This window comes from Rousettus aegyptiacus, unplaced genomic scaffold (genome assembly GCF_014176215.1).
Source record: "Rousettus aegyptiacus isolate mRouAeg1 unplaced genomic scaffold, mRouAeg1.p scaffold_m13_p_3, whole genome shotgun sequence".
Classification (NCBI taxonomy): domain Eukaryota; kingdom Metazoa; phylum Chordata; class Mammalia; order Chiroptera; family Pteropodidae; genus Rousettus; species Rousettus aegyptiacus.
Genome location: NW_023416306.1, coordinates 120,346,497 through 120,371,008, shown reverse-complemented (window position 1 = coordinate 120,371,008; position 24,512 = coordinate 120,346,497). Strand labels below are relative to the sequence as shown.

The window sequence follows — 24,512 nt, the reverse complement described above, 5'->3', positions numbered from 1 at the left end:
TTTTACATGAAATATACAAGAAGGCTTCGGTATGCTAGAGAAAATATGGTTCACACACTGCCTTAGGGAAAATTCTGTGCAAATGCTTGAATTAGCAATATCTGAAATAAAACTTTCATAGAAATAAAACATATTTGATAATACAGTGTTTTACATTTAAGAATAATATATATTTAATATATAGAATATGAGTGCAGATATCTTCTAATATGCCATCATTGTATTCCTTGTCTGTGTGGTTGACCTAATAAAAATATTGGGAATAGAAACATATGACTGTGAGTGTTAATACTGCACTGTTAGGCAACCTGCATTTTAAGATCTTCGACTGGAAAAAGGTTCATTTTGTTTTGCAGTGACTGGACACTTACGTGAAATAATGGAAAATAATTAGAGTCGATAATAGCAAGCGGCATCATATTCTTCTTTTATAAAATGAAATGCAAAGCTGGTCAATGTATGTACATTGTATACATGGATGCTACACCAATCTGGATTATAATTTGGGAAGTGGGAAAGTGAGTCCACTTTAGATGTTGCTACGTTGCTCTTGCTAAACTGCTGGTTATTTTTCCAGACATCAATGAATGTGAAATTGGAGCACACAACTGTGATAGACACGCTGTATGTACCAACACGGCAGGAAGCTTCAAATGTAGCTGCAGCCCCGGATGGATCGGCGATGGCATTAAGTGCACCGGTGGGTTGGAAAATAACAGCAATTGCTTCTCATGAACTGCAGAAATTATAAATAAGAAAATACAAATTCTATAAAGAAAAATTTAATTTCCGTATTATCGATATTAAATGTCTCACTCTCTATTCATAATGATGTGATCTGTTTCCTTAAGACCTGGACGAATGCTCCAATGGAACCCACATGTGCAGCCAACATGCGGACTGCAAGAATACCATGGGCTCCTACCGCTGTCTCTGTAAGGAGGGATACACAGGCGACGGCTTCACTTGCACAGGTACATTTGTGTTGGAAACAACTGTGCAAATAGCAGTCGGAGAAAGACGTTTTCCATGTCTTTCACACCACCAATTCTTTTCTGAAGTCTGGGTCAGTTACGGACAACTTTTAACAGAACGGATTAGTTGCTTAAAACTACATCCTTATGGAAAGGAAATTTGGAGCTAGGTCAATGAGGGAGACCTAAGAAACTAATTATATACGTATATAGTTGTTACTAGATATATCTCACTGTATGTAATGATGTCATTCGTTTAAAATATGTCGTTTCCTTTTATAATCCTTAGCCTTTGTATTTTTTGCCTATTTTTCACTGTTGACTTGTTTTTCATACCAAGCCCAAGAGTGAGCTTGCTGTAGGAAGCAATGTAAGGAAAAGGGATTAGCAATTCTGGATCAGGTTGACAGTATATATTTTTCTTCCACTGGCCATCATTATTACCATCCCACATTGGGATAAGCAAGTATTTTATAACTGCTTTGTAAAAAATTCATTCACTTCCAATTTAACAATATATCAATGACATTTTATTTTCAGTTCTAATTAATAGCCATTGAATTATCATGAACTGTTACATATATTTGAATATATATATATGATTCGAAATGTAATTGTTAAAATATTATACACTTACGTGAACATGTATAAACAAATACCACTTTTTTGTGTGTTAGGGCTTTGGTTTTAAATAAGGTACTGAGATCCATTTCTTGTTGGCTATTAGGCTGCATGGTTGCTCAAATTGAAGCATTAATTTATCCCAAGCACTTTGTTCACAAGAAGCCTTTTAAACATAAAAGAGGCTAAGGCCTAGTAAGTGATTTACCTGGATTGTTTTTAAAAGACTCGCTAAAAATTTTATCATATTTGAAATTGCCTTTGGCTAACCCAGTGAAGTTTTGTTATCTTAAACCTCCCTTCTTTTTTTAGAAAATATTGAAAGTTTCATGTGTTAGGCATGCATGATTCATGTGTTTAACGTCTATGATTATTAACAAAACTTGGTCAGGAGTTTTGGGGTCTCCTCTCTAGTTGTTGCTCCAGTTCTTTTGCTGCCCATCTGAGCTCGGCCTAAAGTCTGAGAAGTAAGCACACAGCATGGCATGTTATTTCCTGTCATGGGAGTGTGCTCACATGGATGACTCTGCTTGAAAAAGCCTTCGTTTGAATTATTTGTTTAACTTATTCACTCTACATTATTAGGGATGATTTAGCATTCATAATTCTGCATCTGAACACCATGTTCATTGAATATTCAATATTAGCATTCAAAAGAGAAAAAACACTCAGGAAGCTGACAATTATAGAAATTGTTGGACCTGAGAAATAGGAAAACTCTTAACTGAAAAAGAGTAACTTGTGTTTCTTTCTGGCTATAGATCTTGATGAGTGCTCTGAAAATCTGAATTTGTGTGGCAATGGCCAGTGCCTAAACGCCCCAGGAGGATACCGCTGTGAATGTGACATGGGCTTTGTGCCCAGTGCTGACGGGAAAGCCTGCGAAGGTAACTGATGGGGAAGCCACTGGGGCCTGATGAGATTAGGTTATTTAAACATCCTTGTTTTTTTGTTTTGTTTTGTTTTGTTTTGTTTATTTGTTTGTTTTTCAAGCTGAGGTGTGTTTCATCTTCAACCTAGTCATTTCGGTTTGTGGAGGGATTAGGTCTGCAGTCAGACTATTTCTCTTCGTGCAGAGAAAATCTTCTCTGGCCATAAGTGCACATCCAGCCTTGGCCAGCTGGTCTGCAAGAGTACATCCCTTGGTCCTAGGAAAGAGAAGATAACCCATTGTGGTTAACTCAGGGCAGCTTATTTATTTCATTGTTGGGGGAAAGAACTCAAAGTACTGGTCCCCCGAAAATATTGAAGAATTTTCTTTAAATATGGAAACACAGTTTTAAATCTCTGCTATGGTTTGGTTTCTAGAAATAAACCCTTTAAGATAACAGCAGAGCAGATAGTCTTTTCCATATGTAGAATAGTGTCCTGGGCACACGTGTCTCATGTGGTCTCTAAATATCTTTTGCAGTTCCATCCAATAAGAGACCCTTTGAGATAATGCCATGTGTCATGATGTCTCTCAGCACAAGACCATCTTTCTGATAAGTGTTGGTCAGACAGGAATAGGAACCTGCTGGCTAAGAATGGGTCCGATCAGGGGACACAAGATTCTTCTCTTTACTCTCACATTTGTCAACTATAAGGGCTTTATTTCTCATTGAGAAGAATTAGTGGTTACAGTGAACTAAAGAGATTTCAGTAGAAATAAACAAATGATAACGATTGACAGTAGAAATTTAAACAAGACCCTGTTTAATGTCTTAACAGTCTTTGCTTGTTAATAGGACATTAACTCAAAATCAGTCTTTAGCCAAGATATGTATGCTAATTTCCCCATATAGTTCTATAAATTCTTTTCTTTGTTATGGAATCATTGGATGTTCTTTATACAGTTTATATTAAAGATGCAAAGTTTGATCTAAAATTCCTCTGAGTCAAGAAACCAGATTATGCTCTTGATCATGTGCCTAATGCCTTGTTTACTTTTGTTACCCTGAACATCCAAGGAAAACAGGTACTGTGCCACCTCTGGTAACATAAATAGTTGCACTGAAAGTTTTGCTTCTCTTAATGCTACAAGGGAAGGTTTTGCTTGTTTGTTTGTTTGTTCTTAGTATAAATCATCACTGGCCAAGTGGCCATGGCTATTTAAAGCCAGTCTCAAGGCTGAAAATGTGCCCGTGTGTCAATTACACAAGCAGAATGTTAATGGGAGGCAGGAAAGAGACCTGGAAGAAGCGACTACAGTTTTTAGATCTCTATCAACAATAGGAAACACATCCCGTAGTATTAGGGATAACAGAGGATTATAAAACTGGTTAGAAAGGTTACCACAAAACCTTCGTGATTCTTAAAATTTTAACCCACAACAAAAGCAGGAAGTGCATAAATAATCAAAGAATTTAGCAAGGTGGTCTTTTTGGCTCCTATTTTACAAGAATGATGTATAAAACACCAAAAACTGAGATACATGTGTATAAAGTGCTTAGCCCACAACTTGGTGTGTAATAGGGGATGAGAAAAACAAGTTCATCTGAGAGATTTCCCTATACGTGGCAAATCGTCTAAAAGTCTGTGGGAGAAATGCCTAGCTTGATGTTGGATAGTCGTCATTTTCCTAATAACATTAGTTGCCTAATTACGTTAGGCAGTTTCTTTAGCAAAACATAAATTTAATTTCTCCCCTCTTTTACCCCTTCCCAAGATATCGATGAGTGCTCCCTTCCGAACATCTGTGTTTTTGGAACTTGCCACAACCTTCCTGGCCTGTTTCGTTGTGAGTGCGAGATAGGCTATGAGCTGGACAGAAGCGGCGGGAACTGCACAGGTAAGGCATCCATTTGCATCAAAATCTGCTCCCAGGTGTCCCAGGGCACTTGGCTGTCGGGGTCTCGCTGCGACCACACAGGGATATCTACAGTCGGAAACAAAAAGCTGGTTTGAAGCATAGGTATCACAGAATAAATTTTTTAAAACCTGTAACTGATTAGATGTGAGGATGCAGAGGAAAGAGTCGAAGACAGTTGAAGGAGCGGAGTCTGTAGCTTTAGAATCAAGCTGTGGGAATACAGGAGTGTCCAGGGGTGCTCCAGCTATAAGACTTTCCAGTCATTTCTTTCCTCCCTGGCTATGTTTTCAGAGAGTTTCCTTTTGAAGGCCATACCATGGGATCATGGGTTTTCTCCCTGTACTTCTCCATAGTAGTACTCATTCATTCCCGCCCCTGGCCTGCCAATGAATGTGGAACATAGAACTCAGCCACCTATTTTTAGTGTGTAGATCATCTTCTTGTAGAGCAAGGGACTCTCCAGGAACATATGAAAACCATTAGAAAAGCTATAGACATTTGGTAATAAGCATTAGGCACTCAGTAGACCTTCCTTCTGTTCACCTTGACACTGGGTTAAGACTTTTAAAGTCATTTGCAGTTCTCCATCCTAATCCATCATTCTGTTCAAGGATACTGGGGGAAAATATTCCATTCTGTATGGGCTGAAAATCTCAGGGAAAAGAGTGATTTTTTTCGGCCACCTAAACAAGCTGTGACTCAGTGGCTCTCCAGATCATGACCACTACCACCATGTCCCGAAAATTGCTCTGGACTAGTAGGGCATTCCTCCCCAGGAACACATTCTTCTCTTGTTTTTTTCTAAAAACTATTGTGACACCAAGCTGGGCCTCTGGCATACCACAAGAAGTTGCCTCTCCATGATCCATGCCCCCTGCTCAGTGCCCCAGATTGCCATCAGTGTAATTCTATCTAATGTCATTTCTGTTAGTCTGCCCTGTCCCTCCAAGTTCACATGTGACTTAAGCAAAAGAATTTTCAAGGGGTAGGGCCCAAGGAGAAGATATTGTCCTCATTCTCTAACCTCTCCTCTCTGAATCAGTTTGTCTGTTTTTGAGTATTTCATGAGTGTTCGAAATGGACAAAGGATTGCACAGGTTTGGAATTTGTCAAAACTCATGTCCCAAATATCTAGAATTCTGTACATATTTTTAGAATAGAAACTGAAAGGGAAATATTCAGCCCAGCTTCAGTGATGAGAGAGAGACTCTTAACAAGCTTGAAGAAACACGCTAAGCCTCATGCATGTGTCTGTACTCAGACTCAGCTGCTCTGAGGCAAGCATGCCCAGTGGGGGAGGCAGCAGAAGTTGCCTGCTCCTGAGAGTTCCTTGGGACATCTTGCTCTAATTTGATGAAATAACAAGCCACACATATTAAATATATTTTCTTAAAACTTGTGTCTGAATTTTTGGTTGACCGAGGTCACAGTAGTGTTTTGCTTTCAGTTACCTTGACTGGAATATTTTTCCTAATTCCAAAGTCATATTTTCTCCTGATGAGAAATTTGAATGCTAAATGTGTTCCAGGGGAAAAAGACCAAAGACTATGACATACTTCCTTCCTGAGGGGTTTTATTTCAGAAGTGGAAGACTGCATTTCTAGATGTAATTATAACTAATAACTCTTAAAAATTTTTGTTGGGAGCCCTAGATTAGGTGCTTCCGTTTGGTGGTGATGTCTGCTCCACTTTGGCCCAGATGACAATTCTACCCCTTGCTGTTTGGTTTTAGATGTTAATGAATGTCTGGATCCAACCACATGTATCAGTGGTAACTGTATCAACACTCCGGGCAGCTATACCTGTGATTGTCCACCTGATTTTGAGCTGAATCCAACTCGAGTTGGCTGTGTTGGTAAGATCTTAAAAACTCCTCAGACAAGCATGCTGTTTGTTTGTTTTTAAAGCAGTATCAAACATTACATTTTCAAATTTTAAAAAAGTAATAGTATGAAAATTTAAACATTTCTTAAATCTGGTTTCTGTTTTTGGGTACTTGTTCTGTGGGTAAATTCCCCGTATGTGTGTTTGGGTACTTTTTAGTTTCTCAGTAAATTAAATTCTGGTTTTACAAAGTGTGTGTGAAACAGTTTCTAAAATGGGTTTGAATTTTCAACCCTCACATAGAAAGAATCTACCTGACACTTTTTTGTTTGCATGTGGCATATAGACACCCGCTCCGGAAATTGCTATCTGGATGTCCGACCTCGAGGAGACAATGGAGATACAGCCTGTAGCAATGAAATTGGAGTTGGCGTTTCCAAGGCTTCCTGCTGTTGCTCTCTGGGTAAAGCCTGGGGTACTCCTTGTGAACTGTGTCCTGCTGTGAACACATGTAAGTGGACAGCCTCCTGTTTATTATTATCCTTCTTCCTGCTCAGGTCAGTTCTCCTTTCTAGATCCACAAAATAGAAGCCAAGAGGAAGGGAGCTGCCATTAGCCTTTTATTTTTCAATCAGGGAAGGGAGAGCAGTCCTCTCAGCTCTGTTGAGGGACCCCACTCCCAATTTAGGAGTCAGAAAATGTCACCAGTTGGCTTGCACTAAAGGTCAGGTGGGGCCGGTGACATCTTATTACTGTCTGAGTGAAAAGCAGGTCTCCTTATATTAAGGAAGACCTCCCAGGTCAAGTCACTGATTTTGCTTACCTTCCAGGGACACTGATCTGTTCTTTTTCATCTGTTGGGTATCTTCCAAAACTCTAGGACAGACTTGAATATCCCTACATGAAACAGAAGCAATTAGTTAAGCAAATGTGAAATGGAAGATTATTCTCTTCTCATGGCGTTCATGGCATGACTTGAAAGAAAGCTTTAGAATGTGATTTTAAGGACGTAAATGATGTCTTCTAAAAACTAAAAGGCTTTCCATTCTTCTAAGTGGGTCCTCTATTATGATTCAGAGTCAAGTGTAGCTTCTTTGGCAAAAGTCAGTGGCTGCTGCTTTTATGGTGTATATTGGGGTAGGTATTGATTCTTTCCTTGCTGATGGGTCATTTATTCACTTTTCCTAAAAGCATTTGTTGTGTACCTAGAGCGTGTACTTTGGGTGTGCAAAGGTGAATGAGATTAGATCCTGCCCTCGAAGAGCTTATAGTCTAGCAAAATATGGCCCAAACATACAAACTAAAATTCAACGAAGTCCTCAATAAGGGAGAAAAGAAGGGCAGACACAAAGCTGTGAGTGGGAAGAACAGCACACCTGGTTCCAGTTAGGACTCTGTCGCTTGCCACTCTAACTTTCGACAAGTTACTTAGCAAGCCTGAGTATCCTCATTCATAAAATGGCCTCATAGAGTTAAGTGAAATGACTCTAGTAAGGTACTCAGCACACAGATGAATGTTTAGCAGGCATCTCCTCTCTCTTCTCTTTAGAAAAGGAAGTCAGTTCTGATTGACAGAGGGTAGCGATAAGTGTGCATTTTTTAAATTGGGCCTTGAAGGAAGGGTGTGACATGAAAGAGGAGACTTAAAAAGAGGAAAGGATGGCAGAAAGAGGAGGTAAGAAAAAGTAAAAGAGGATGACAGTTAACTTCATTGACGTTGAAAGAAGCAAGCCAGATGATTAAGAGGAGAAGTCGGCTCTATCAATTAATAATGATTAGCAAAGCAATAGGGGTCCACCCTACCCCAACCCGGATCATAGCTGAAAGTGGAATATATACATATATACCCTTATGTACATGGACATAGAATTTCAGAAATTCAGGAGAGGGATTTTCAGATTTGGGAAGACCATGATGATTGTGAAGCACCGATTCTCATGTATGCTCACCAGGACGGTACAGCAGGGTAGGGCCGCTCTTATTCAGAGGTTCCTGTATGTGTCACACTGCTGGTGTGTGGCACTGAAGTAAATGTTTTTGAGTGACATGGTTAGATGACAAAATTAAAAGGGGGGGGGATCAAAAGACACTGTAAAAAGTTGGTTTTGGAACCCAGGGGCATCAGTATTGCTGTCAGTAGAAATAGAGGAGCAAGAAAGATCTCTAGTCATTAAGGAGAGAGGTAGAGTGGGAACCAAGAATGACAGCTTTTCCTAAGGCTCTGTTTAAAAGGGTTTTGGAAGCAGGCTATTTAACATTATTAAGAGAAGCTGTAATTTCCAAGAGGTAAGGCTGAATAAAACATGAAAATAGATAAGGAGTTTGTTTAAAAATAAATAAATAAAAATAAAAAGGGAAAGAAAATCTTTAAAGGGGAATGGTGTTGGAGATAAGGAAATAAAATAGTTCACAAGAACTTAAGGCCAGGAGAATAGGTGGAGGTCTCAAAGACTGAAGGACAGTGGCCTTACATTTGGTCCCCACAGTAAAAGCCATTTGAAAATGGCAAGTATACACAAAGGTATTAACTTACTTCAGGTGGGTGGAGGTAACTGCTAAATATTTCTGAAAATGAATATTTTCAATTGAATATGTTAGTTTTTCTCTCGAGGACACTATTTCTGTAAATTTTAGATTCAAAAGAACTCAATTTGATTTTTTCATTTCAATAGCTGAGTACAAAATTCTTTGTCCTGGAGGAGAAGGTTTTCGACCCAACCCTATCACTGTTATATTAGAAGGTAATTCTGTTTTCTTTATTTTAAAGTATGTACATTTTGAACTTCTTTGGGTTTATTTACAATGCTGAAGAAATGCTGTTGCTTTCATTCTGATAGATATTGACGAGTGCCAGGAGCTCCCAGGGCTGTGCCAAGGCGGAAAATGTATTAACACCTTTGGTAGTTTCCAGTGCCGCTGTCCAACCGGTTACTACCTGAATGAAGACACCCGAGTGTGTGATGGTAAATGGTCCTTATAGGAGGAGAAGTTCTTTCCAATATTGAGAACTGACTTCAAAAGCCAGCACACAGTTACTAGGAAAACTGAAATTTAGCAATATAACACAATGGCCTAAATATAAATATAGGTAAATAAATACACCACACATGTGGCAGCTTACACTGATGTTACTGACATAATGTCATTGTCATAATGCCAATATACCCTAAATCCCTCTTTTCCTGAGAAAAGTATAGTTTTGTTATCTTGAGCAATCATCCCATTTATGCCTACAAAGACTTTTCCGTGCTCTTCGGAAGAGTCTTTTTTATTTGAGTAGCACAGGTCTCAGTTGACTGGTTTCTATATTCTAGACAGTTCCAGGCTCTTCTTCCTCCTGTCGTTTACCCCTTATCATCAGTACTAATGCTTTTAAATAAGCTTTCCTTAAAAGTAGTCCCTTTGGTTTCATGATGTAAGTGAGGACTCCTGTTCATCCTATGTTACTGGGAAGATGGAGAATATGGACCACTTGCAGCTTTTAGAGCACTTGAACTGTAGATCAGGCTGGGAGAGATGGTTTTCATCTACCTACAGGAGTCATGTGACTAGTTAGAGGAGAGACCTCCCTGCATCCTGGAGGAGAAATAGTCTTCTGGTTCTCCAAAAGGTTTATAAGGTGACCTGGACAATGACAACCTTGTTGAATATGAGTTGATCATCACAGTGTGTATGACACACTCTAAGACCCAAAGAGTTAACAAATATTAGAATCAATCTCTATCTTTGAAAATGGGGAAAGAGGTGTGAAATACCTAATTCCATGCTACCTTACCAATGCAAATTCATGAAGCCAGTCATTGATGGCTTCAGAATACATCATATTCTTCTATAGATTTTGTAAACATGTGCAGTACTACACATAGTTGTCTTTCTGAAGGATATTTGAGAATTATATTTTCTCCACATTTCCATCTCTGCATGCTTTTGAGGATGTTATGAACTCACCTGTTAGGAATTCATACTAGGCTTTTGTAAAACCTCGTTTTCTGAAAATGCACACACACATTAGTACAGATAAAGGACACTGGTGAACTAAACATCTATTTCTCTTATCTGGATTTCCAAGTGCCCTGTGAATTTTCTCCTTCACAGTCAACATTTATATTGACACTGAGTACCAGACCATTCCAGAAAGTGAACTTTCCATATTCACTTACCACTTTCTTTTTGGATCACAGATGTGAATGAATGCGAAACTCCGGGCATCTGTGGTCCAGGGACATGTTATAACACCGTTGGCAACTACACCTGTATTTGCCCTCCAGACTACATGCAAGTGAATGGGGGGAATAATTGCATGGGTAAGTCCAAGCTTTTCTTAATACTGCACGGTTGGTCTTCATCTGCAAAGAGAAAAAGAGTTTAGAAGTCCAGCCATTTGCCCTTAGTGTTATATCACCTGTCAGACTGAGTGCTGCCATCCTTTCACTGTCTTTGAAAGCTTCCTCCCCTGTAAACCATGTTTGGCTTTTTTTTTTTTTTTTTTTTATTGCCTCGTGTGGGTGGCTGGGAGTTTTCTTTAAAATGTAATGTTGGAAAATCCCAAACACTGGCTTAATAGTACTTCTTTTGTTTGACTTTGGGTGTATCTTTATACAATTATATTTACAGCACTGACCTACAGTATTAGAACATCATGAGTCGGAAATGAAAAAATTACTGCCAAATAGCAGTGGAGAATTGTTATTAGGAGAATGGGTGGAGAGTCATGTAATGTTTATTAATACTAGAGCTACATAATGACTTAGTTCTGTGGCACAAAACATTAGGGAATACATTTCTCAAAGTTTTTATTTTTTTTCCTGTAGCAGCATAGGTAGATGGGAAATTGTGTAAGAGCAGACTTTCTCTGCCCTTATCAAAGTCTAGTTACAACACAATTCAAAAGAAACTTGCTTCTTGAGTATCTGCTTAGAAATCTGTCATGATTTCCCCATGACATCGCCAATCCCTTTCTTCTTCCTTTCTTCTAGATATGAGAAGAAGTTTGTGCTACAGAAACTATTACGCCGACAACCAGACCTGTGATGGAGAACTGTTGTTCAATATGACCAAGAAGATGTGCTGTTGTTCTTACAACATTGGCCGAGCCTGGAATAAACCCTGTGAACAGTGTCCCATCCCAAGCACAGGTAAGTTTTAGTTGCGCCATTACCAAAACTATAGGCTGATAAATTACTCATAAATTCTTGGGGAAATGAGTCTCAGCGAGGGAAGTATAGGGTACATTGTTTATCTTCATGAGAAAAAATGAGTTCACAAAGGCAAATATTTAAATTCGCAATTGATCCTGATCTTTCCAGCTGAAAATTAAGTCACAGAATATGCTTTCTAATTTATACACGTTCATTTCCCAGACTTATAGACTCAGCATATTACAAAAATATAAATATTGTTATCATTGTTATGGAGTTTGCCATGTAACTAAGAGACTGGAAAATTTAGGCAAAGCAATTTGGGAAATAAAACATATTTCTGGTATTTTCACTTATTTATAACTAGTCTTCTACCAAAAGAAATTTAAGGCAACCCACAAAGATTGCAGTGTAAAATAAGAAGGCTTAAGGCAAATGGCAAACAAGGGTGAAAAACTTGGAGCAAGGAGCGAGGCTAATACACAAAATCCAAGCCGGGAATTCCTTCACATTTGCCAGAGATGAGTAGAACATTTGGCTCCAGACTTTTTATCAGCTCACAAAAAAAAAAAAAAGGGGGGGGAGACCTGATCAAGTTTGAGTCTCAAGGACCATAAAGCAAACAGTCAAGGAAAGTGCAACTGTCTTGTATATTGAACCCGAGAGAAATTTCTTTTTGTGTCCTCATAGAGAAGAATCTATATGATGTTATTTGTTTTTCAAAAAGTCTAATTTACATCCTTTAAGTAAACGAAGACACCAGTGCACTGTTCTTATATCATACAGTAGATGGTGTCTAATCATATATATTATGAGGACATCATTTACTAATGTTATGATTTGGATTAAAAGAACTACCATGCAGCTATCAATTAGAGTATTCTGTAGTGCCTATTCCATTCTCCACAGTAATTAGTAACTAAATCTATTGTCTGGTGCTGCCTGTGAACACATGAAACGTAAGCTTCTTTTTTAGTAAAACATACCATTTAATTCATTGTTTACTCCAGAAATAATGTAATAATTATCATTTGAAATTACGAATTACCTCCATTCTGCAAGATTTCTCTACACTATGGGTTGGTATACCACAGCCCATGGCTCAAATCCAGCCCACCGCCTGTTTTTGTCTGGCCACAGACAAAAAGCTAAGAATGAATTTTACATTTTTAAATGATTGGAAAAAACTTTTAAAATAATATGGCATGACCTGAAAATTATGTGAACTTCAAATTTTGGTGTCTATAAGTAAAATTTTAGTAAAACACAGCTACACTAATTTATTTCCATACTATCTATGGTTGTTTTCAAGAGATAGATGAGTAGTTTTAACCAAGGTTATACATCCTTGGTGAGTATATGTTTACATGTAAAAATATATTTCTCTACATATTGTTTTTAATCATATTGAAAAATATATTATTTTCATGAACAATTCTGTTATACATGAAATTTTTAAAATAGACTTTATGAAGAGAGATAGAGATCCTACTATTTTCTTTTTTAACTTAATAGATCACTGTACATTCCCATGCAGACCACTTTGGAGATCCCCGATAAAGACTATCATTTACTTTCAGAAGTGTCTGTCTGAGTTTTAAGAATCTGCATATTTAATATAAAAAATAAAATATTTCTTTTTCATATTGAGTGTTGGCCAAATCCAGTCATGGCTTTTCATTTGTTATACAGTCTGCACACACTTTAGGAGTCCATGAAATTTGTCTGGATGACCCTGAAATCAGCTGGCATGACACTTGTTGGAAGTAGACACTCATAGATTAAAGAATAAAGCACTGGAAGAACATGCTACATTTTGATTAAAATACTTCCAGAAACCTTTTACTAATTTTCAGTGGTTTTGACCAATAAGGCAATGGCCATTTTGAGCTTAAATTTATACCATGCCATATTAGTTACAGTCATGACCTGGAATTACAGAATCTCCAAGTTAGAAGAGCCTGCAGATGATATTTAGTTCATTCTTTATTATCAACTTCGATGAATTCAGGCAAGAGAAAGAAAGATAGAGGGTCAGGGGAGGGAGAGATAGAGAACATGAGAGCTGCACCAAAAGAAATCCAGCTCCAAAAGCTGAAGTCATGATGTAAGTTGGTTGTTTGACCTGAATTAGTCAGTAAGAGACCTCATGTCAAGAACTTGGCTAGACTTACTGTGGTCTCCCCAGCCTACTGAGGAAATGGTTTTTGTGAGCATTCCTCAAATCTTAGAACCCTTAATGCATAGTGGAAAGAGACATTCTTACCAGTCCCTGGGTTCAAACAATATCCTTATGAACAATATTCTTATGTACACCCAAATTCCTAGAGGCAAGTTCATACAAATAAGTGGCATATGATATGGAAACCTCTGCTTTTCCTTCATTATTATGTCAGCGTGAGGTCACTTTGCCTTCAGTATTTGTCTTAAGGACAGATTTATAATATCTATAGGAATCTTTGGATTTATTATTTTAAATTCTTCAAAATACAGATAAACACCTTTCAAGAATGTTGATGAAGTAAATTCTTTCAGCCCAGTCATTGCTCTTTGCTGACCCATGTTCTCACCCCTCACCCTTACCCCACCTTGGTTTTCTCACTGCAGATGAATTTGCTACACTCTGTGGAAGTCAAAGGCCAGGCTTCGTCATCGACATTTATACCGGCCTACCCGTTGGTGAGTTCTGATGCCATTTTCGGGACTTTTGGTTTTGCCTTTGTGCAAAGAAAAAAGAGTATACAGAGTCATTTTCTCAGTTTGCTTTTTTTTTTCTTGGAAGGAAAAATCATTAAACAATTCCATTTAGCGTTATTGAAACACTGATTCTTAGTGTGAAACAAACTGCAAACACCCTGTGTAGCTCCACCTAATTGGCAGCAGCATTTGTTGCTCATGATTAAGGGGACTGGAAAGCTTTTCACAAAATTACAATCAAGCTTAGTTAAACCAACCCTAAGCATCAACAAAGAGAGAGAGATTCTGGGAGTAGGGCCAGTTGACGTCTGATTTGACTATAATTCCCAATTCTTCCTTCTGACTAAGACATGAGTTTAATATGACTTTGCATACCAATCCTCATGTGTAGGATGTTCACATAAAACCCCTCTTGTGGGTCAATTTTATCTCACATGTAATTTCCTCAGGTCATCTGCTTTGGGAATTTCGGATGTGAAATTTAAAAAAAAAAAAAACACAAAAAACCTTTCCAATCTGAGGCCTCATCAAGTAACTGGAGCAGAGGCCACTACAGTGTGAGAAAAACTTGTGCAAGATTCAGAAGTATTGCACAGTGTTCAGCCAACGGAGGCGATGCCTTTGTGGTTTAAAACCAAATAACATAAAAGTAGATGGAAAGCTATTGCATTCTCAGAGTTTTTCCCTCGGTGTGATTTATATGCATCCTTAGATGCCCCTCTTCAGTCTGAGCAATTGAGTCTAGTAGCAAACATCACCACTTGCTGTGTTCCACCTTATTGCTAATAAGTAAACTGAAATCCACATCAGCCTTTCCAGTGACCTTGTTTAAGAAAACAAGGGTCTGGTCCAGCAATCAGCCTGGTTCCCGTAGTGCCAAATCCATATGGCTCCACAGTCTAGTCAACGTCCAAAGAAACTTCATGGTTTGGAAAGAAAAACTGCTAAATGACATTGGCATAGAACACCTGGCCCTAGCTGCTTTGTTTTTCCTCTTCCCAAAACAGCTTTTCATCTCCCTACAATCTCTGATCTGAAGATAAGTGGTCTTTAATAACAATGGGTCTCTATGGTCAGATCAGGCGTGTACCCCAGCAAGGCCTGCCCTCCAAGCTTGGCAAGAGACAGAGACTCGAAACAGCATTAGCATTGTCCACTAGAAGTAGAGCTGGAAAGGCCCCAGACATCCTCTCATCCAAGCGCCTAGAATTGCAATTGAGGGGACAGAGGCCCAGAGAGGTGAAGGGACTCAGCCGAGGTCACCTAGCTAATTAATAACAGAGCTGGGACCAAAATCCAGTCCTGATTCATAGTTTGCTTTGCCTCTAGTTCTTGAAAACTGGAAATGTGATAGTTAGTTAGCAGTATAACTAACTATTGTTACCAAATTCCACTATAACAAAATATTTAGATGACTGGGAAACTTTGTTTTATTTAAGCTTTATGCTCTCCGTCTGAAAGACCTTAAGATTGTTGGCATTTAGCGCCCATTCGTATGGGATTAAAACTATAGCAAGTTTATTAATCATGTCTTGAAATATAAACTTTTCTAAGTTGAAGTTCAAATGAAATCCAGACAGAAAAAGAAAATATAAAATTTTAATACATCCTTTGCTATTTTATGCCTAACAATGGCTAGAAATTTGACCCAGCCTGTTATTGTTAAACTTGATAACACATCACTTACATTTAAAAACAAACAAATGCAAATATAACGTTCCATGTTTGAACACATACTACAAGAACGTCATCTGAATTTACTTTGGATAACTTTTTAACAACATAAATGACAAATGTGTGGAAAATCTAAAAATATAATTACCTGTATTCAAAACAGCATCAGCTTTGAGATTTTACTGTTTTTCTTTTTTTTTTATTAAAGAGATTGATTTACCTTCAGACAAAATTGAACCCTTTAGAAAAAGGTCTAAAATAAATTTAAAGCCTGTCGAATTTCTCTTTTAAAACAGATTGGTTTTAGAGTGTGATTCTTCTAAATTGTAGCATCTCTTGTAGGCTCCACTTACATGTATGGCCATCTTTTTACAACTTATACAAAGTACCTTGCAGAGACCCTTGACTATATATGTAAATGAAAGTAACTCGACAACAGTAACAGAAACCTGGTGAACTGGAAAGACTTGTGATGTAAATAGACCAAAGCTTTACATCCCCTCCCAGCTTCTGGAGCGTTTTGTGAAACTCTGCCAAAGGGCTTGGGGTAGGGGGTGGGGGCGGGGCGGGGACTGCCAAAATATCAAGTACTTTGATAAAGGTTTTGTGGAGGTCTTATGCTTGTGATGTGAAAAAACACAGTGGAAGCAAGAAAGCTGGTTAGAGGATTCCTGGCATGAAATCCTGCCTCTTATTGGCTGGGTGGTCTTTGGCAAGTTCCATCATCTGCATAATAAGGATAGCCATAATACCTAGAGACCCTCTCATGGGGTGACTTGTGATGACTCTGAGTAAATCCAGGTCAAATGCTTGAGAAACATATAACAGGTGAGACACTACTAATAGTATTAATATTATTATTCTAGAGGACACTGAATGAATGAGAGTTCAGAGAAGGTTAGACAGAGTGTATCAGCCAGGCTGGTGGGGGGGTGAGATTTGACCGCAAGGTTTTCTCACCAGCTGTTCCAGCCCTTCTTTAGCAGCCTGGGTCCTGGCTCTGCACTCACTACTACTTTGATCCTGTTTAAAAGCTCAACTCCGCTTCCAAATACTGGTTCTTAATTTAACAAATTTTAATCGACACTTAGCATTTGTCAGACAGCGTACTACGGGCCAGTAACACCGTCGTGTAGCAGCCAGGTCCAGCCCTTGGCCTTAGGAAGCCACAGTCTATTGAGACAGTCCTTTCTCAGTACTGGTCCTATTTTTACAGTCAGCCAGGGCCCAGCTTACATCCCCAAGCTCACCAAAAACCTTGTGAAGGAGGAATGGGGGTTGAAGTGAAATTTGAAAGATCAGAATTGGCTGTGACCACAGGCTCCTCCTCTGTGCTTCCCCAGCATTTCTTTCCCAATCTAGCCAAACATTACCACATTATTTTGTGTAGGGAGGCTGTTTACTCTCGATAGTCACTTTATTCCACTTCTCTGATGCAGTTCCCAATAGGTACAGAGATGACTCCTACCTGGACAAAGCTGATGATCTGAAACAAAAGTATGGATAGTAAATCCAGATAGACTCATGAGTGTCTGGAAGGTGATTTAGTTATTTCAATTTGACATTCACTGATGTCTCCCACTTAGATTATCACTACCCCAACACACACACCCACACACATGCACTTACACACATGTGTGCAAACAGATGCACGCATGCATTTTCCCTTCTTTGGTTTTAGGCCTTACAGAAAACATCGAGTTAGAAGCAGCCGACTTTCTATCCCAATTCACCCAACACAGGGGCCATGCGTTGTGCTGTCACTCATGTGTGGCTGCTCTGTTTCTAGATATTGATGAATGCCGAGAGATCCCAGGGGTTTGTGAAAATGGAGTGTGCATAAACATGGTTGGCAGTTTCAGATGTGAATGTCCGGTGGGCTTCTTCTACAACGACAAGCTGTTGGTTTGTGAAGGTAAGTGATGTTGTCACTATATTGTGTCCAGAAGTGAGCTAATGGGAGAGCTACTTAACCACACATATGTCCAATTTCACGGCATTGGAAATAGCGAAGGGCGCCTTTGATGCAGGACAGGGCAAATTTCCCTGAGTGGTAGGGAGACCAAGCCCTGCACTGAGAGAAGAAAAGGGTCCTTTGGCAGAGAGTGTAGAAAGAATTCAGCACACACGCCAAAGTTAGAGTGAAAAGGAAAGTCTATTAGATAAGGGGTAAGATGCCACAGACAGTGTGGTCTCCTCTCAGAGGCAGAGAGTGAGAGAGACAGTGAGGCACTGAGAGGGACCCTGAGTGTTCAGGGAATTCAGTTTATATGTCATTCTTTAGTTCCCATTTCCTTTGATATGGACACACAGCGAGGAAAGGGAATGAAGAAGAAGATATAGCCTAAAAGGCCTGCTGGCAGTTCTCAGCCTTTAATCTATAGGTTCCCCATGATTTTAGCCATAGGGAATGAACAGTTTTATTTGTGCAGGGCAGCTACTTAAAGACTCCGTTGTTCCTGTGTCTCCTTCCACAGGTGTGGGGAATGGGTTGTTAACAATCCCAGCAGAAATCTTCCTTTGTTCTGAAGGTTTCCTCCTGGCCTGGCTGCAGGACTAGCCATCATATTTCAGTCTCTGAATGTGGCTTGATTAACATTTTAATTCTCTTGCCTCCTCTGTACATTATTACTTCCATGAAATTTCATGCAAAAAAATTTACTAATTCTCAGGAGAAAAAAGTAGGACATGCATTCCCCAAACCACTCCCCTATGCACACAATATATTCGGTTTCCCAGCTGATATGAATAAGCCATGAGTTCCTGCGTGTGCCAGATAGATTGCTTTTGTTTCACATTGCTTGAGAGTGAGCATGAGCGGTAGGCAGTCATCTTGTGTTGAATCTCAGAATCAGCGTTCTCTTCCAAACGGAGCCTATGCTACTCCCAAGTGAAAACAAGGTTAATGCAAATATTCCAAATGCATGAGAGAATTCCAAATGGCAAGAACAGCAAATTCGATTTTATATGAAGAATGTTGGCATGCATGCAAATGGTACTTTTTTCATTTTCAAATGACCTCCCCTTGCCATGTGTATATGCTGTGATTCTGCACATTCCTTACAGCACTTCATATTTTTCCTACATCTGGGGAAGATAGTGTTCTTTTACATTTTAGTAAAAGGGACATTACTGGTTATTAAATATACTATGTGCCCTAGGATAGCTGGAATAATTTTTCTATTTAATATTTAAACTTGGGGCCTCTAGCAGAGTTTTTTTGTTTTGTTTTGTTTTTTGGTTTTGTTTTTTTTTTCATGTTAGAAAGGGTTATTACCCCTTAGAGCACGGATTAGAGCACATATGTCGACATTTTGATGTTAAATCTTTTTCTCCTAAACTGGGGACAATTATAGACCATGAGTAAAGTTATAGTCCCAAGCACATGCTTGTTAAATTCTCCTCACCGGGTTTTGGTTACAGAGCCAAGTCAGCACATGTCCTTAACTCTGCCTACTGTGGGGTTCAGGGGTGGGGGCATGGCGATAGCCATTCAGAGCCTTCATGAGGAGATGGTCATTTCAGGCCCTGGCCCAGACCCTGTGCTTTGGGAGGCCATCAAGAATTAGGAGTCTGAGGAGGAGGCAAGATGCTGGAGAGTAGAGGAAGCCCGCAGCAGATGATCTTACAATGCTAGGGTTGGCTGCCTTCCTCATAGCCACAGCCTTCCACCTTACATACATGCTTCAGGGTGATTGCCATTTCCTTGGGGGCATCTCCCTTTCTCTTCCCTTCAGAGATCCGTTTGATAGTTACTTTACCCAGGTGCCTCTTTGGTGCTTATATTTGGTGAAGCAGCAGCCCTTGTCCAGACCTCATGGGCAAGGCCACCCATGACCACCAAGTCAACCTTGGCCTTGCTACAAACATGAGATTGGGAAGCTACAGCTATACCAATGTAAGGCACTTTGCATTTGAGATTATGAAGTGCTCCGACTTTTGGTTTCCGTTTCACAGGATATCCATCTTCGGGGCGAGTGTTTAATTCAGGGTCAGCTGCTTCCCAGCATGCTCTTAGCTCTCAGAATCAGAAAACAAAGGTTCATTTAGTACATGCCTCAGCAACACTGAAGTTGGAATGCATTCCAGAAGTGATTTATGGGGAGCATCCATGCATCTGCTCTTCACAAGTATGCATATTATCAGATGTCAGGCATCTGATGCATCACAGAAATGCTTGTCTGTGACATCGTTTGGCTTTTCTTAGGACACAAGCTACCTCCTCTGTTTCTGTATACCCTTAATTAAGAAGAGGGCAGACTTGATGGGTGAGGTGGTGTTGGTTGCTAGACCCACTGTAACCTGAAGCAAGCATGCTTCTGCTCTTGTATTCGCTGCACAAAGAGGCACACCCCACCCCACATTAGACAGAAAACTTCCACTGACCGTAGTAGTCCTGATGCTTTCCCGCCACAAAGCACAGGCCTAAGAGGCGTAGGTTGGTGTATTTGCCGCCCCCTTGTGGGAACTTTGGCTACAACTTCTGTGTGAAACCCGGTGCTGGTGCTGAGGGCTGCCTGACACCTGTGTTACAGGCTATTCCCTTTACTGAGCTTTGACTGAATTAGATTATTTTATTGGCACATGGGCAGGGAACATGTTTTTTGACCTGTGGTATAGCCTGGACTGTGCAGTAACTTTTGCAATGCTGTGAATTTGAACTACATTTTAATTACATTTACTACATAATTTGAACTGCAAAATTATATATTTATGTGAATTTAAACTAAGTGCTTTATATATATATGTATAATATATATTTTACACACACGTGCGCGCGCGCGCACACACACACACACACACACACACACCAATCCCCTGAGCATAGTCAAAGCTTTGAAGCACACAATCTCCATTTTATTCTTTTCTTTGTTAATGAAAATTGAGGTTTTTTTAGTAGTTTTAAGTGCAGCCCCTTGTATTGTTTTCTTGATTTGACTGTCATGTGGCAGTAATTTAAGCAGGAGCCTCTACGACCCTGCAGCTTAAAGCATTGTCTGTAGACCAGGAGCACCAGCATCACCTGGGATCTTATTGGAAATTCAGAATCTCAGGCCATTCTCCAGGAATGCTGAGTCAGAATCTGCTTTTCAACAAGATTCCAAGCAATTCACATCCACACTAAGGTTTGAGATGCTCTGCTCTCCAGATCTTTCAGCTTTCCAGACAAAAGCGACCTGATCGAATCTGAAAACCCTGGGGCTTTGAACAAATACAAGGTTTCCTAGGATATTAGGGTATTAAGTCCTGACCATAGCAGTTGAGTTTTATGACTTTTTTTTTTTTTAAGACATGAGCATCATTAAAGTCCATATGTGGTTACAAATGAAGTACTCACATTCACAAAGAATATTAGCAAAGTGGAAAAACTAGAAAGTGACTTTTCGGTCTTCCATTGTCTGTTCGATAGAGATGATCGACATGAGAAAATATAAATTTATTTTATGTGAGAAGCTTCATCGACTGAACACCAGATTCTGTGCTCCTTCTAATTAAGTTCTCTTCTGCTTTTAGATATTGATGAGTGTCAGAACGGTCCAGTGTGCCAGCGCAATGCCGAATGCATCAACACTGCTGGCAGCTACCGCTGTGACTGCAAGCCTGGCTACCGCTTCACGTCCACAGGGCAGTGCAATGGTAAGTCGTTCCCTATTGGCTGGACGTGCCAACCCAGTGGGTTATCTCCACCCAGCTTCAGCTATCTGGATTTCTTTTGAGATGGTTAAGTTGGAGAATACATAAGTTAAGATTTAGACTGCTGAGTTCTGACAACTGAACCGGGAAAAGATAATTGTTGCAATGTCTAAACACTTCGATTTCTCCCTTTCTATAGATCTAGTGTTTTCAAAACAAGAGATAAATCATGTACATAGATTTCATATTTACCTATCTGCTACCCTACCGCAAACAGCCACACCCATAAATACATGCACGCGCGCGCGCGCAGACACACACTCATGCTCATACACACACTTCCCCAACCAGTATTCAGGACTGAATACTTTTTTTTTAATTTTACATAATCCCCCTTAGGCAGGTGAGGTTGTCACTATACGAGCCAAATCTAGGCAATGAAGCTCTCCTGAGCTGTGCCACATTAACCTGCAAAAAAAAAAAAAAAAAAAAACATAATTGTAATTGTAAATCATTATATAGTTAGCAGAAAGGTCAAGAAGAATGTGTTGTTTGCTTATGGTTCATTTCACAGGGAGTTTCCTGGATATTTTATGCATTTGTGAATGAAACAACGCAAAGGAACATGGTCAGATTTTCCTTGGATTTCCTTGCCTACCAGTGATTAAGTGGTAGGAAGTGCACTGCTCTCTGTAGGGTATTTTGCATTGTTTTATGAGACCTTGGTGGGAAGAGGGTGTAATAACAGAACAAAAACTCACTTTGAGAATCAAGACTTGTTTTGTTGAGTTTAAAGGAACATGTGCAAGTCTTTAGCATTTGTCAACAGAGCTGTTGTTATTCATGTATTAAAAAAAAAAAAAAACAGGAAAAGTGGGGACGTCTCTGATATGAGCCACAATACCCTAGTGAAACTTGGCGTTGATACCACTTCCCTGCATTTTGCTCTTAATTTATATTTTTTGAAGCTGGGTGAAATAATTCCAATCAAAATAAAGAATTGCTGATAATATAGAATGTGTCATTTCACACCATTTCACACTCAGGCAAAAAGTTATTTATACATCAAGATAGCATGGTCAGCCAGGGCCTGCTGGGGCTTAAGCCCTGTCATTTTGCTTGTGAAATATTAAAGTAAATAAAACTCATCAGGCGTTAACCAGCAGTAAGTGCCGTGAATTTCGTTTGTAGCCAAAGCTCAGTTTCCCTCATTCATTGACATCTTCAGAAGCAAGGGTACATACATGAGTTTTGCAACTATTCAGCCTTTAGGGTTGAAGACCTCATTCTGGAAATGTCTTTATTTACATCTTACTTTTAAAATCTTTTAAAATGTCTTTAAATGCTATTCTATACATAGCATTTTTCAAACCTTCTGCAATATACTGTTCGCTTCTGAGTTTAAGATGAAGAACTAAAATTTTCTTTCCATCAGAAGATTTTTATTTGAATTCATAAGTGCATCATTTTAAACTCCAAATCACAGCTGTAATGCCCACGTTGTTGATGAGAGATCTGAGAGAACACTTAGTTATCTAAGCCAAGGATGCTGGTCTGACTTGAGGAGCTGTATAGTTAGAGCAAATGCTGCCCCCTTTTGAAATCTTTCATGCAGTTAAAGACAAGAAACAATTTCTTCTCAAAATCTCCTCTTGGTCTCTTCTCTCTCCACTGACTGTGTGGGTTATTTTCCTCCAATACCCTATTTAAACCTATCTCAACCTCTGAGTTCAAATCCTGATGCTTGCAGAAACCTAATTTTCTCATCTCAAGACAAAGTGAACTCCACAATTAAATTCTCTAGAATCGTAACTTTCTATTTTACCAACAGAACCTCAAAGTATCCCATGTTTCATTTTTTTTTTTAAAACCATCATGAAATAAGCAACATGGGAAAGAAAAATTCTATTGGGGATCCATTTCTAAGAAAATCCTTAATGTTTTATATTTCCTGTGGGCCCTAGAGGTAAGACAGACCTGGTCCCTTGCATACTCCCAGATCCAGTGCTACCTGAGGGCGCCCAACTATGGTAGGCTCTGAGACATCCGTCCTCAAAATCAGCTCCCTTCACAGAGCTTGGTGATGGAAATCAGTTCTCTCTGCCTATCTTGGAACAGTTTGCTTATTTTAAATTCATTTTTCTTCAACAGAAAGAATCATAATTTCTTAATTAGCCTATCTGCATAGGCTAGCAATAGCTCTTAAGCTGCTCTATCCCAATTTCCCCTCTTAATTACAGATTTAACCTCACTTGAGACTTTTAAACAGTATGGTGATTCATCACAACTCTAAATACTCTGTAAAAATGGCAGCCTGAGCATATGAAATGTAGAGAATATCTTCTCTTCTGATGTGGGCACGGCTCCTCTGTGCAGCAGGAAGTGCCCACTCCCAGTTGCTTCCGTCTCAGTAGACAGGGCAGAAAAATAGCAAGTTTGGATTATTCGGCTGAGAGCAGGGTACTGCTGTGCTCTACAACATCTGCACCCAAGGTGGCAGTCTGTTATTTGCTTTCTTTTGCAACAATAGGAAAATTGGGACGAATCCATGCTCTTCAAATTATATTTGCCCTAAACATAGACTCTTGAAAGCCTTAAAAAATTGGAGACATAAGTAGGCATGTAATTATGTCATTTGTAGATTCATGCAATAAATTCTGCCCCATGGATCATCAGATTTCAGGAGAGCAACAGATTCAATTGATGATAAATATAATTTAGAGCTTAAAGATTTGTAGAAGTAAGATGGCCAAGATTTCCTTTGAATGAATATAAATAAAAAGAAAGAAATATTGTTAGGGTTCTCAAGTGCTAAAAGGAGTCACATGTAAACATGAAGACCTGGTTAAGACAGAACGAAAGTTATAGGAGTAAGGCTAAACCAAGAGGTAAAATTTAAATAAGGGACAGTGTGGGTTGTCCATCAAGAAAACCTACCTTAACAGTGGGATTGGTTTGAGGTTAGCATAAATTTCTAAAAGAAGCTATAAAGGGTCAATTTAAGACACCAAACCTTGACTAGTCAAAATACTTCAATTAATTCCACAGTCTATGATGCTGCTTTTAGGCAGATAACCAAATGGATTATCTCCCTGTTTGGATTTTTCTTTCCCATTCTACTTTTAAGTTTTCTCATCTTTCAGAACATTTTTTGGATAC

The 24,512-nt window shown here is 39.2% G+C and overlaps 1 protein-coding gene across 2 annotated transcripts in view; it reads left to right on the top strand.

The window, feature by feature from the left end:
* Positions 1 to 24,512, top strand: part of FBN1 (fibrillin 1) — a 216,439-nt gene that overhangs the window by 157,234 nt on the left and 34,693 nt on the right. For both annotated transcript variants that reach the window (XM_016163229.2, XM_036218301.1), the window contains exons 33-45: positions 578 to 700; positions 852 to 974; positions 2,357 to 2,482; positions 4,243 to 4,365; positions 6,119 to 6,241; positions 6,557 to 6,721; positions 8,883 to 8,951; positions 9,048 to 9,173; positions 10,392 to 10,514; positions 11,187 to 11,345; positions 13,956 to 14,027; positions 17,509 to 17,634; positions 21,234 to 21,356. In XM_016163229.2, the coding sequence (XP_016018715.1) occupies positions 578 to 700; positions 852 to 974; positions 2,357 to 2,482; positions 4,243 to 4,365; positions 6,119 to 6,241; positions 6,557 to 6,721; positions 8,883 to 8,951; positions 9,048 to 9,173; positions 10,392 to 10,514; positions 11,187 to 11,345; positions 13,956 to 14,027; positions 17,509 to 17,634; positions 21,234 to 21,356 (1,581 nt within the window). The remainder of the gene's footprint in view (positions 1 to 577; positions 701 to 851; positions 975 to 2,356; positions 2,483 to 4,242; positions 4,366 to 6,118; positions 6,242 to 6,556; positions 6,722 to 8,882; positions 8,952 to 9,047; positions 9,174 to 10,391; positions 10,515 to 11,186; positions 11,346 to 13,955; positions 14,028 to 17,508; positions 17,635 to 21,233; positions 21,357 to 24,512) is intronic.